Source organism: Lasiosphaeria miniovina (genome assembly GCF_030549165.1).
Source record: "Lasiosphaeria miniovina strain SMH2392-1A chromosome Unknown B0T26scaffold_4, whole genome shotgun sequence".
Classification (NCBI taxonomy): domain Eukaryota; kingdom Fungi; phylum Ascomycota; class Sordariomycetes; order Sordariales; family Lasiosphaeriaceae; genus Lasiosphaeria; species Lasiosphaeria miniovina.
Genome location: NW_026848223.1, coordinates 5,215,794 through 5,227,783, shown reverse-complemented (window position 1 = coordinate 5,227,783; position 11,990 = coordinate 5,215,794). Strand labels below are relative to the sequence as shown.

At 55.4% G+C, this 11,990-nt stretch overlaps 4 protein-coding genes across 4 annotated transcripts; 3 read left to right on the top strand and 1 right to left on the bottom strand.

The window, feature by feature from the left end:
• Window positions 1-73: 73 nt before the first annotated feature.
• On the bottom strand, window positions 74-1,984 carry B0T26DRAFT_855861 (putative serine/threonine protein phosphatase; the record flags this gene model as incomplete). The annotated part of the gene is made up of 5 exons (XM_060447687.1): window positions 1,710-1,984; window positions 1,488-1,611; window positions 1,313-1,403; window positions 823-1,236; window positions 74-744 (listed from the first exon to the last, which is right to left on the bottom strand). Exons 1-5 carry the CDS (start codon window positions 1,724-1,726, stop codon window positions 74-76), a joined length of 1,317 nt encoding a protein of 438 aa, XP_060297117.1. The 5' UTR covers window positions 1,727-1,984.
• Window positions 1,985-2,527: 543 nt separating this feature from the next.
• Window positions 2,528-2,899, top strand: B0T26DRAFT_752258 (uncharacterized protein; the record flags this gene model as incomplete). The annotated part of the gene is made up of 1 exon (XM_060445502.1): window positions 2,528-2,899. The coding sequence occupies one exon, from the start codon at window positions 2,528-2,530 to the stop codon at window positions 2,897-2,899; it is 372 nt and encodes a 123-aa protein (XP_060297116.1).
• A 1,469-nt stretch (window positions 2,900-4,368) lies between these two features.
• On the top strand, window positions 4,369-5,936 carry B0T26DRAFT_325970 (uncharacterized protein). The gene is made up of 2 exons (XM_060434384.1): window positions 4,369-5,072; window positions 5,135-5,936. Exons 1-2 carry the CDS (start codon window positions 4,526-4,528, stop codon window positions 5,716-5,718), a joined length of 1,131 nt encoding a protein of 376 aa, XP_060297115.1. The 5' UTR covers window positions 4,369-4,525; the 3' UTR covers window positions 5,719-5,936.
• Window positions 5,937-9,361: 3,425 nt separating this feature from the next.
• Window positions 9,362-10,076, top strand: B0T26DRAFT_676499 (uncharacterized protein; the record flags this gene model as incomplete). Its single annotated transcript, XM_060439987.1, has 2 exons — window positions 9,362-9,806; window positions 9,883-10,076. 2 exons carry the CDS (start codon window positions 9,362-9,364, stop codon window positions 10,074-10,076), a joined length of 639 nt encoding a protein of 212 aa, XP_060297114.1.
• Between the last annotated feature and the right edge of the window lie 1,914 nt (window positions 10,077-11,990).

The window sequence follows — 11,990 nt, the reverse complement described above, 5'->3', positions numbered from 1 at the left end:
AAAGGGAAGATGAGTTATAGTCAACGTGGATATCATTATTTCCCTTTTAGCTCAAGAAAAAAGAAAAAGTTTGTTACAAAAAGTAGTCGGCCACCGGTTTTTTAGCCGGCATGCCCCTTGAATCCTGCGGCGCCGCCTGGAAGACGCGGTAGCGCCTTGCCGGGCCTGGCTTCAGGCTGGCGAGGTCGTTCTCCATAAGCACGCCGCGCGGGCCGCTCCCAGGCACGCCGCTGCCGCCGCCGATCAGGCCGCCGTCGCTGCGGTTTACGTCGCCGTTGCTGCGGGCAAAGATTCCCAGGCCGCCCTCGTCCTCGGACAGCTCAAGCAGGGCCGCCACGTTGCCGCAGCGGTAGCAGTAGTTGGGCGCTGACCACACCGTCACGATGCTCGTGTCAAACATTTCCTTAAAACCCTCCATGACGAGCTGGTGGGCGCGCGCGATCAGGCTGAGGTCGTTCTTGTAATTGAACACCTTGACTATATCGGCGCCGAACAAGAAGCCCGCCCCGCGCGGCGATAGGCCCCAGCCGTCGATCTCGTCCGGGTCGGACCATAAGAGGTCGCACATGGCGCCTTCGTGCGGCACCTCTTGCTTGCGATCGAGCAGCCGAATCTTGTCCACCATGTCTATCAGCGGACTCAGCCCGCCGTGCACGCACAACACGGCGCCTGCAGGGTTGCCTATCGACCCGCCGCTCGAGCCCGACGCCCCAGAACCAGGAGGGCCCGTGTTTGTGGGCAATCCTACCGCGCCGCCCGCGCCGCCCGCGCCGCCTGTCGCGGCCCCCCCGCCTGCCGTCCCCGACGGTCCGACGCCGTTACTAGTCGGGCCGTTCGGACTCCTCCCCCTGGGCGGCTGTCTGTTGATGCTGTTGCCGGCACCCCGTGGCTGGCGCGGGAACTGCGACATGATCTGCCCGTCGGCGTTGCAGACCTCGATCTCGATGTCCTCCTCGCTCCCCTGCGCCTCACCGTCGCCGCTGGGCGAGAGCGTGTTAGACGCGCCCAACACGATGGCACCCAGCGCGAGGTAGTCGAACACGTCGCAGCAGTAGCGCCAAACGTTGGCGCTGCCGTACTTGCGGAGGCACTCGTCGTAGAACCCGTACACGGTCGTGATCTGTCGAGACTCGTGGTTGCCCCGGATGAGCGTCATCCGGTCTGGGTACCGCACCTTGAGGCAGAGGAGGAGTAGGAAGGACTCGAGCGAGTAGAACCCGCGGTCGACAAAGTCGCCTATCCAGGCAGCACGTTAGATGGTCGGCCACGATATGGTAGCGCAAGGGCAATTTTGGTTTTGGGCTGTACGCACCCATGAAGAGATAGTTTGTGTCGGGGACGTCGCCACCCACACGAAACAGTTCCATGAGGTCGTGGAACTGCCCATGGATATCTCCGCATATCTATCGAGAGGCGCGCGCGCGCAGTTTTAGGACAATGTAATTTGTATCGTGGCAGGCCCGCGATCGAGTCTTCTAGCAACATACCGTGACAGGCGCAGTGACTGTGACGACATTCCCCTCCTCAATCAGCAGCTCCCTGGCCTTGTGGCAAAGCTCGCGCACCTCTGCTTCGGGAATCGGCCGGCATGCTCGCAGTTGAGCAATCGCCCTAGTAATGTTTGCAGAGAGGTCAGATCTGATTTGTGCGTGGCTCGTCTCGTCGCGGAATCTTGGGGGGAAAGGGAGGCGCGGGTGGGCACAATTTACCTGTCGAGATCGCTCATCTTCGCAACTTGGCTGGGGAGGGTAGATGGAATGCGCCTAGCAGCCTAAAGTATGCCGGAAGCCAAAAAGAGCAGTGATCGATTTGTGTCAACTATACCAAGGTGTCATAATGTGTTCTGGGCGCCCTCGACAATATCGCTGGGCGTTCACGAGCGTCGAAAAGTTGCTTGTTCGTTGTGGCGAGGCCTGTATTGGAAGATGGATGCTTTGGTTGAATAACTTTATGGAGCGTCGGCCATTGACAGTTTGCGCAACCCGGCACACGGTTACGACTGAACGCCGGGGAACTGGCCCACGTATGGCGCGCGCCTTTATCGGTCTGAACCGAGACGCCGGATGAAACGGTAATTACGGACATTGGCAGGATTGGCTACACGCACCAGTACGTTTTGAGCAGCACGCTAGCAGTACTGTACGTACAGTACATACAGCCCCACACACGAGCCTACCGCGTGCTGTAACGCTAGCACACGGGCTGCTCATTATGCAGCCGCAGCGCCTCTGCTCCAGTGGGTCGCGGGCAGTAATTACCCAAATATGACCCGCTGCGTGGAAAGAATTTCCAAGCTACAACACCACAACCCAGCAACAACACCTCAGTCCGACGACCGACTCACGACGGGGTTTGGCCTCGTTGGGGCAACAAGCAAGGCCAATCCCTCACACATCATGGTCTGCGAGGTGTTCGACTAAGCATTGGTGAGTCTCCGAGGCTCAATGGGGCTGAAAATCGTCCTAAACTGGGTTATAGGGTTCGTCGAGGTCCTGATTCTAATTTCGCCGCCGTCGCGGCTCCCGCCATGCCACCTCCACACCTCCACCCAAGGTCGCGCATGACCTCGTCGCTCTTCGCAACCACGGTCGTGGCGAGCTTCTTCGTTGTCGCTCTCCCTCACATTCTGCCATGCCCGGCGCCTAGGATCATCTACGCTGACGGCGAAATGTCAGACGGGACCGTCAAGAGGAGGAGGCGGAGGCGGCCGGATTGCGCCGACACAAAGGAAGGCCTTGTTCAGTTCCAGACCAGCATCGAGGACCACGATGAAGCGACCAAGTCCAAGGCGTCGAAGAGGGAGTGTCCTGTGCCCAAGCCCGGCGGCATGCTGGGCGAGCTTCTGGGCTTCAGGAAGACGAACAACGAGGGGCCCCGGTCCGGGCCCGAATCTCGGTGAACGGAGGACGACGACTTTGGCAGAAGAAGCACGTGGAAAAGGTACTGCCCAATTGCTCGACGGAAGGCCAGCCGAGAAGCTGTACAATAAATACCTGGTACATACACGAACGCCCCAATATCGCGGTGCACTCTTACAGCGAGCGTGCCTTGAATACGTCTGCAACATGCAACCCCCGGCACTCCGCAACACACACACACTCGATATTATCGAAGAAGCCTCGGAGAGTGCTTGGACAACGGCCGGCCTTGAGCATTTGTGAAGCGGAAGCAAGAGCTTGTCGCCCATGTCTATCGGCCCTACCTTGTTCGCAGCTGTTTCCTCAGATATTGTAATAAACGGCCCAAGTTGGCCTATAAATAATACGAGAGCATCTTGCCAAGGGGTTGGGACAGAGAAGCCCTCCTCTTTCCGATCTTCCTTCTTTTTTTCTCCCGAAGCTTTTCCCTTGAAACCAAGGTAGCTGGAGAGTATGGACAGCCAGCTCAAATGTGCCTTCGGTGTACGCACCCATGGGTCTATGGGCGAGGCATTGTGTGTTGCGTTCGGGATTTCGCCGATCTTGTGGGGTGATAGGCGGAAGAAGATGTGCTGACAATTTGAGTTCCTAGTGCTAGTGTTGCTTTCTCCTCGGGGGCCTCCTTCGGCTGACTGCAGCAGACGTGATTCTTGTGCCGATGCCGATCGAGGCATTCTGCATGACTTCTACCGGTCTTGGCGAGGTGAAACGGTCGATGAAGTGTTTGCTGAATCACGTGTACTTGCCCGGGCTCTCCCTTTCAGAATAGGGCTTGGTTTTATCCTCTGTCCCAAAGGTAAGGCTTGGCCCGTGGCTAAGCTTTCCAGCGTTCCAAGATGCACGTTCCGTGGAGATCAAGAAGGCCCAGAATCGACTTCTTTCGCTGTGGGAGTGAGTGAGTCTTGTCTGGTTAAGTTGTTTCTTCGCCCAATGCGATGGGCGTCCATTTATCCTTTCGTGCTTCTTTCTACCCAGGACCTGATTTTTTTTTCTTTACCTGTACTGCACAGTAGCGTCTGCGCGTGGCCGGCAGTTGCCATGCATCATGCCATGCACATTCGCCAACCTTCCCGACCCGTATGCTGCGCGCGCGGCTCGATGTCGCCACCGCAGCTGATCACCGCAGCGACTCTTCGTCTCGAAGCCCTCTTTTCGCTTCCCGTTTAATAGGCTTTTTCGGTGCTCCGTTTCATCGACAAATGTCCGGCATTCGCACATGTTCGCGCCGATCAAGCTGGCTCGCTGCTGCTGCTGCCGTACACCTTACCCCACCATCTACTCGCTACACATAAAGGGGCGTGTCTGTGACGGTATATCATGGCGGGCTATCCTAATGGTGTAAAGGTCGTACGTAGAGCCCGGTGTTCTGATATCTATCTAGACGAAGCCTTGTGCTGTTTTACTCTCTTTCCTCTTTCCGTTTCGATTCCCCTCACTTGCGCTTTATAGAATCTTGGAGGTATGTATGGCTCTTCGTAGTCTGGCTGGGCGTATTTTACTAACGTCTTTGAAGCTGCGCTCTATTACTTTGCTTTCTGATTTTCATCTGTTTTGCTTGAAGGCCGGATCTTCACTTCTTCGCGATAACACGCGAACTGCTTGTCATCATGAAATTCACGCTTCTCCTCTCTGCCGGCCTGGCGTCGGCAGTCAACACTGCGAGCCCGGTTGTGCCCAGGCAGAATGCGGCCGACTTCAGTAGCAATGCCCTCGCTAACAACAGCAATGTGGCCAACGGCGTCAACAGCGGTCTTAATAGTGCGTCGAATCTCAACTCTGGGAACCTCAACTCTGGAAACCTCAACTTGGGAAACCTCAACTCTGGAAATCTCAACCTGGGAAACCTCAACTCGGGGAACCTGAACTTGGCAGACTTGAACCTGGGCAACTTGAATGTCGACGGTCTCGATCTCAACAACCTCAACCTCAATAACCAGAATGATCTCATCCAGGCCATTCTCGCCTTAATGAACAACTTCTGCTTGAGCAACCTCCTCGACATAAACAACATCCAGAACCTTGGCCTCAACAACGACCAGGACCTCTTCCTGCAACTAGCGCAGCTTCAGCAGCTCCAGCAGCTTGGATTTTTGAACAATGGTGGCATCCAGTCGCTGTTCTCCAGTGGTCTGGTTGGGGGCAACTTTAACCTCGGTACGAGACATGTCTTCACCACACCCAGATCTCGTGCCAGAGCTGACAGTCTTTCGTTTCAGGCCTTTTCAAGCGAGAGATCGCGGAGAGCAGGAAGACCATGAAGCGAACTAAGCTCAGGCGCGGCTCGAAGGCCAAGCGACAGCAGTGCGCCAATGCCAATGTCAACTCCAACGTTAACAACAATAACAACAACATCAGTAATGCCAATGCCAATGCCAATTCCAATGCCAATGCTGGTGTCAATTCTAACGCCAACGCCAACGGAGCGGTCGCAGCGCCGGTGGCTTCCGCAGCCCCCGCAGCCGTAGCTGCCCCAGCTAATGCCGCCACCGTGGCGCCTGCTGTCGCCTCGGCGGCGCCTGCTGCTGCTGCCGCCACGGCACTCGCGGCGGTGGCTTCTGTCGCGCCCGCCGTTGCAGCTGCGCCGGCGCCGGCGGCTTTCACCCCGATTGCCGCCGCTGACCCAGCTGCCGCCGCCGCCTCTATTCCGGCCGCCGCCGCAGCAGCGCCTACTGCCGCCGCCGCGGCTCCAGCAGCGCCTGCGGCTGCCGCCCCCTCTGCGGAAGCATCTGTCGCACAGCCTGCTGCTGCCCCTGAGGCGTCGCCAGGCAGTGAGACAAACTTGTCTGACTTCACTCGCTAGAACCGGGACGATAGGGCGGAGAGATTGGAGATTGGAGGATTCCAAGAGGGGCTGTCAGCTGAGTAGGCTGACTGACAGACCCTCCTTTTTTTCGGCTCGTCCAAGAAGATGGCCGGTTCAGGCAGAGCCGAGACGCCCAGACCGGGCCAGGCTGTTTGTTGTGTTTTGGGTGTGCCTGCTTTGAGGCTCCGGCAAAATAGGCCAGCCCCGGTAGCCAGCAGATGCGGATGGCTGAGACAGATTTTTTAGCTAGATACCTACCTATACTAGACATACTAGGCACGATATACCGGTACCTTAGAACCATCACGTTATCGTCATGGCCATCGACTCGTCATTGCTCTACGCCGAGTATTTGTCAATCCCCCACACGCTCTCTGTATTGAGCGTGCCCGGCGTCGTTTCTATAGATAGCCACCTGTGCTTCAGTTGACAATGCGTCAAGGTGCTGTTTTGTCTTGTAATTGTTTAGATGCGACGGAAAGTTTGAACGGAGCTGGACTCAGTGCTGCTAATTTTAGTGGGAAGGAGGAGGACAGACAATGCCATCATCCGGGCATGGGCTTGTCTCTCGTTCGTGCCACTCACTGCGTGGGAGTAGTAGGAAGGAACAACACAAAGGAGAGACGAACTGGGGATCCGCCCTCTTCCCAGAGCAAACATTGATACGTAACTGGGGGGGGGAAGTATAGTCGCAGCGGCGGACAAACACCAAACTTTGTCTGTTACGATCCCCTCGTGGTGATGCTTGCTGGGCTGCCCCGGCTTGTTCCCGTGCACAACGGCGTAATCTTGGTTGTTAGGGAGGATCGAATCGAGCAATGGGGCAACACACGGACAAGAGTCTGAACTTCTGAGGTAAGGTTTTGGGGAGAACCCCCTTGCCCTTGGCCCCGTGGGCCGGAAGTAGGGGAGTTCCGACGAGAACCAAGCCCTCCTTCCTCCCCTCGACAATGAGGTCAGTCAGTCGCCCCGCTGAAAAAAGGAAAAGAAAAGAAAAATAAAGTAGAAATAATAATAACTAAGCATCTCACAGCTGCGGCTTGACCAGCTGCCGCTGTCTGGTAAATGCGTAGCCGTGCGACGAAAGTGCTTCACATTCTGAGATCTGCGACAGCTGCGGGTTGAGAATTGTGCCCAGAGGGGAAAGGTCGGGGGTCATTGCATGAGTTGCTTGGACTTTCGCGATGGCTTCAGGGCCGTGCACGCCCAATCATGGCTCAGGTGCCCCCAATCCTCCCTTTTTGGGGGACCGTCCAGTGGTGGCTGCTTTTACCCCAGGTCCATTCCATCCCCTCCAGCCACCACCCACATCTCCTTTTTACAAATCCTCGAATCGGCTCAGCCCATTTCAGCCTCTTCCGTCTGCCACCACATCTTTAACCACCACCCACCCATGCTTTGAGATCCGAAGCGAGGGGAGGAAGGGGGGGGCGGGAACATACTTAGGTAGGGGGGGCTGTCGAGTTTGACAGTTTGAAACGGACGTCAAGCTGCGTTCGGCCGCCGCTGATTCGCTGCATCAATTCGGATCTCGGAGAACCTAGTCGACGGAGTTATAAGCTTAACCACGGGGCAGCCTAAAAATCCCCGGACTGGCCAAGCCGGGCTGGGGGGGGGGACAGAGTCATTAGGCTTTCTCGGGGTGGTAATCCATGTACCGTGGCACCTTTGGGTTGGTGCTTTCTCTTTCCCTGCTAGGTTTGTTCTTAGTGTCGAGATCCTCCTGCTCTTTGGGCCACCGCTCAACGCTCCTTCTGGTGCGATCTGGCGTCAGGCCCCTGCCCGTTACTACCTTGTCAGGCCATCACGTCACGCTGCCAGTCAGGAACCGGACAGCCAGTACCGTCACTAGTGAGTACCAGAGTGGCAGTGGCGGTAGACGCGCTAGATAGACTTGGAAGAAGTGCAAGTGAGTGAGTGCCAGTGTGTCTGTCTAGAGTGATGAGGACGTCGAGGTAGGTGCGATACGAGCGTGACTGCTGCCATCGTGGGTTCAGGGCAGAGCTCAAACGCCGTCACCTCACCCACGGCTTCCGCTATAGGTGGGATTGGTAGTAGTGTTCTCCGTGACACCCCAATTCATCGTGGGCGACTTCCCAATCAGCCTCGAAGGTTTTTTGATCCATCCCGCATACCCAAGGTCGGGTACCTGACTTGGAGGGGTCAAGCGGTCCCAGACCAGAAGGCCCAGCCCAACCCTCCCCGAGGCAGGTAAGGTACGCAGCAGCATCCTGCCATCCGAGCTTTCTTGGCATGCAGGACGTCTGTATTATACCTCTGCCCAGTGCACTCGCGCTTTGCTCCATCGAAACACTACGAAACAACCTGTATATCCTCGCTGTCGATCAGGAAGAAGGACCTGCCTCTGGGTCTCTCTTGCAGAGGCCAGTCCAGCCAAGAAAGGGACGGCCGTACCTACCTTGGCTGCCTGCACCTGCATGTGCCTTGGCAACCTACCAAGAGAGAGATCAGACGACGACGTTTGCTTGGTGCTGCTGGCCGCAGGTTCCGCAGCCCGCCTTGGTGTACTGTGCAGCAGATGTCTGAGCAGAGTCATTCCTCACCACCATGGCTTGTCGTCCATGACGGGCTCCATGGACATATGGCGGGAAGCATCCATGATCCCCCGCGCATCGAGGCGAGCTCAGACTGCTGTAGCCAAGCACCACTCGCTGGCTAGTATTCTTGTCTAGGCAGAGTCAGGTCCTCGTTCCAAAAAGTCGACCGTCTCCATGTCCTGCGGCTTCATAGGCGCCCAGGCTGCCAACCTACGCTAGGTGAGGCTGTCAGGCTGTCCGTCCTTCCTTGTCCTTGCCCTTGGTGTTTCCCTTAGCATGCGCCCCAGCTGTGCTGCTCGGTGGTAGATACTTCCGTGCATGACGTTACAACCCACCAGTCTCGGGACCTTCTCCAGCTCCCTTCCTCTCTCTCTTTCTCCCTCTGGGTGTCAGGCCCCATCCTTGGCGTCCCCCTCCCCCCACCCACAGCTAAGGCGACATGATCCGTGCCCACCACTGCAGACAAGGCGGGCATGGCTGGGCTCTCTGGCAGTGCTCATCCTGGCCATGGTGTTTTACCCGCCCGTTTCCGTCCAGTGACGCCAGATATCTGACACGCTCCGGAAGACTACTCGACCTCCCTTCCGAATAAACTTGATGTCCCTGAAATCCTTGGCACGCGGCTCCTTCTCATGCCTTGCCATGGGGGCTGTCTGCGGCCATGGCCCGGTCAGGTCTGTATATAAGGCGGTCTGGACGGCCGGTAGATGGCACTCTTCTTTTGTTTCCCCATCCCACTCACCAGCCTTTTCAACCATCTTCTTCAGTCATTCATTCTTCAGAGGTAAGCCATCTGATCTGAGAGAGCCTTCTCTCCTTCTAGTCCCCGATTAAGCGAGCTGCTTCGGCACTTGCTTCTGGGAACCGCCTGCCTGACAGTCGCTGACATCCACTTCTCCAAACAGCTGTGCTCGTTGTTCGCTTCCACTCTTTCAGTATCTGAACATTTTTGAGGTACGCCTGGCTGGTACAGTCCTGTCTCTACTACAGACGGGACGATCACTAACCTGGCATGGTTCAGCTGTGCTCTTTTATAATCGTTTAATCCCCCGCCTAGTCGTTTACCCAAATAAACCAGCAAAATGAAGTCTGTCACTCTGATCGTCTCTGCCCTGGCCGCCATGGTCTCTGCCGCCCCGGCCGCCGTTGAGAAAAAGTCCAACTTCGACCTGAGCCAGCTCAACAACCTGAACAACTTCAACCAGGTCAACTTGAACTACCTGCTCAACATCAACCAGCTTCAACTCCAGCAGCTGGGTTTCCTCGGCCAGAACAACAACTTCAACATTCTGGGCTACCAGAACCTGTTCAGCAGCAACCAGTTCGACCTCGCCTCGCTCCTCCAGCTGCAGCAGCTGCAGACCCTGCTCCAGTTCCAGCAGGTCGGTCTCTTCTCCAACTTTGACCTGAGCAGCCTCGACCTCCAGCTCCTCCAGCTCGGACTCCTCAACAACGTTGGCTCCGTCGATCTGTCGCAGTTCATCCAGCCCACCGTTGTCAGCCAGGTCCAGACGATAGCATCCCAGGGTAAGTAACCTTTTCTTGCGCTGGCAGTCTGCAAAAAGCCCTCTTTGTTTTCCACGTGTGTATTCACACGCCCAAGCCCCCTTCGCCCTTGGCTCCGGTTTCCTCCCCGGTGGCGGGAGCGCCTCGGCGAACTTCGCGGCCCCGGTGCCGGCGGCTTCTTTCGCCGCACCTGCACCGGCGGCCGTTGTTCCGAGCGCTTCCGACTCTGAGGTCGTCACCGACGCTGAGCAGAATGCTCAGGAAGGGGGCAGCTCTCTTAACAGGGCCTAGACGAGCCGACCGCGCGCCCCACACTACTACCGATTTGATCGAAAGGCTAATACTTGGGATTCAAGTCCTTGTCCTCAAGGAATAAGCGCAGCAGCCTCCGGCACTACCGACAACCTCCGCTAGAGCGTGTAGCGGAGTCGTTGAAGACAAAATAAAAAAGATGATACCTTTGGGGATGGGGAGATAGACAGTGGCAGCGTCGGGGTCTCGGGGGGTTGGTCAAACGACAAGCACTCGCCAATTCCTTAACAAGAACACCTCACAGACCCTGGGGCGAGCTAGAACACTCAAGTGTTCAGACTTCTCATTTGCCATATATCTATCTCATTTTCTTCTCGCTACGTTTTCCTTCCTCATATTTTCCTTTCATCGAATACGGTGCTTTTTTACGTGTGCGGGTAGACAATAAGACTGGTTGGAATCGGCTGGGCAATCTGGAGCCTGTTCACTTAACGACTGGGGATTGATGAGCTGCGGAGAGATGGACAATCAACCGGATTGGTTTTCCTATTTCTGTCACGAGAGAGAGAGAGAGAGAGAGAATTGATCCTTTGTTCTTGCTTGAGCATCCATAGTCTATCGTCTTCGGGCAGCTGAGCGGTGGTAATAGGGCGGAGCAGCAAAAGAGAAAAGAAAACCCATAAAAAACAGTAACCAACTCTGATGCCTCTTTTCAAAATGTATACTTTTGGGAAAATGCAAGCGAGACCTTGGCAGCATGGCGAATTCGGGCGCGCGAGAGCAACAGGACTGAACTTTGGCATTTAGACAGTCCCCGGGATGTTCTAGTCCCGGTTTCTTGTCCCACCAAGCCTTGTTTCTGTTGCTTCGCTGCCCTTGGCATGGCATGACAGCCGAGCCGACGCAGCAGCCATGGCAGGCAGATCCCCTGTCGTGGGAGTGTTGGATCGGCACCGGCAAACAATGGAAGCGATGGCCTCGGAATTGAATCCCTGTATCTTGAGCAGCTAGGTATAAGGTATATATGGGGTGTTTATGGTATGGTGTGGTACGTGCATTGCGGGCGAGAGGTACTTACTGTGGGTAGGTTGGAGAAGAGAAAGGGGGAAAGGGGGGCACGGGCCTCGGGTTGGAATCCAATGGGGCCGGGGGGTAAAGTTGTGAAACCGGGAAAAGGTTAAAAAGAACAAGACAGACCTAATGTCTGGGCACGATGGTGATATAGATCCTGCTATGCTATTCTGGTCGGCACCTGGGGAATTGAAATTGGGATTGGGATTGGGATGGAGATTGGGTTTGGGGTTCGAGTTGTTTCGTGTTGTCAGAATGGGTGATGTCAGCTGTTTGCTTCTCTTTTGTCTCTTGAATAGATGGTTAAGGTAAGTTGGTAAAGTAGGTATGTATATGACCATGCTGCTGTGCCGGTGCTTGTGTATAGGGCTACGAGGCGTCTATACTGTCTATTCTCTGGCGCTGTTGTATAGGTAGGCAGTTGTGTATATGGAGCTAATATCAGGGGGCGTCAAACATATCAGTGTAGTTTTATTTTCTGTTTGTGCTGCAATATTGATAGATATCATAGAAAAAAGCTAGGTAGGTTGGCGTTTGCGAGTTTGCAAGGCGTGTTGTCTAACATGGATACAGAAGAAGCTAACGAAAAGAGACAAACATCCATGACACCCAAAACTAAAGACCAAGAGAAACTAGGACCATGGGAGAAGAAACAGAGTAGACACGAAGATGCTAGGACATTGCAAGACAAGGCAGAAGCCGAACAGGTGGAATTCTGTTAGTACTGTGAATGAAAATAAATCGATGTCTAACTTTTCTAGGAATTCCGTGCTGATGGGTTTTGTATGACTATGAGCCTTTGGAAACTATTACGAGAGTCTTTAGGTACCTAGAGTTTATTCCCCGTCGAAAACGGAAGTGATGTAGGTACCTACTCGGGCG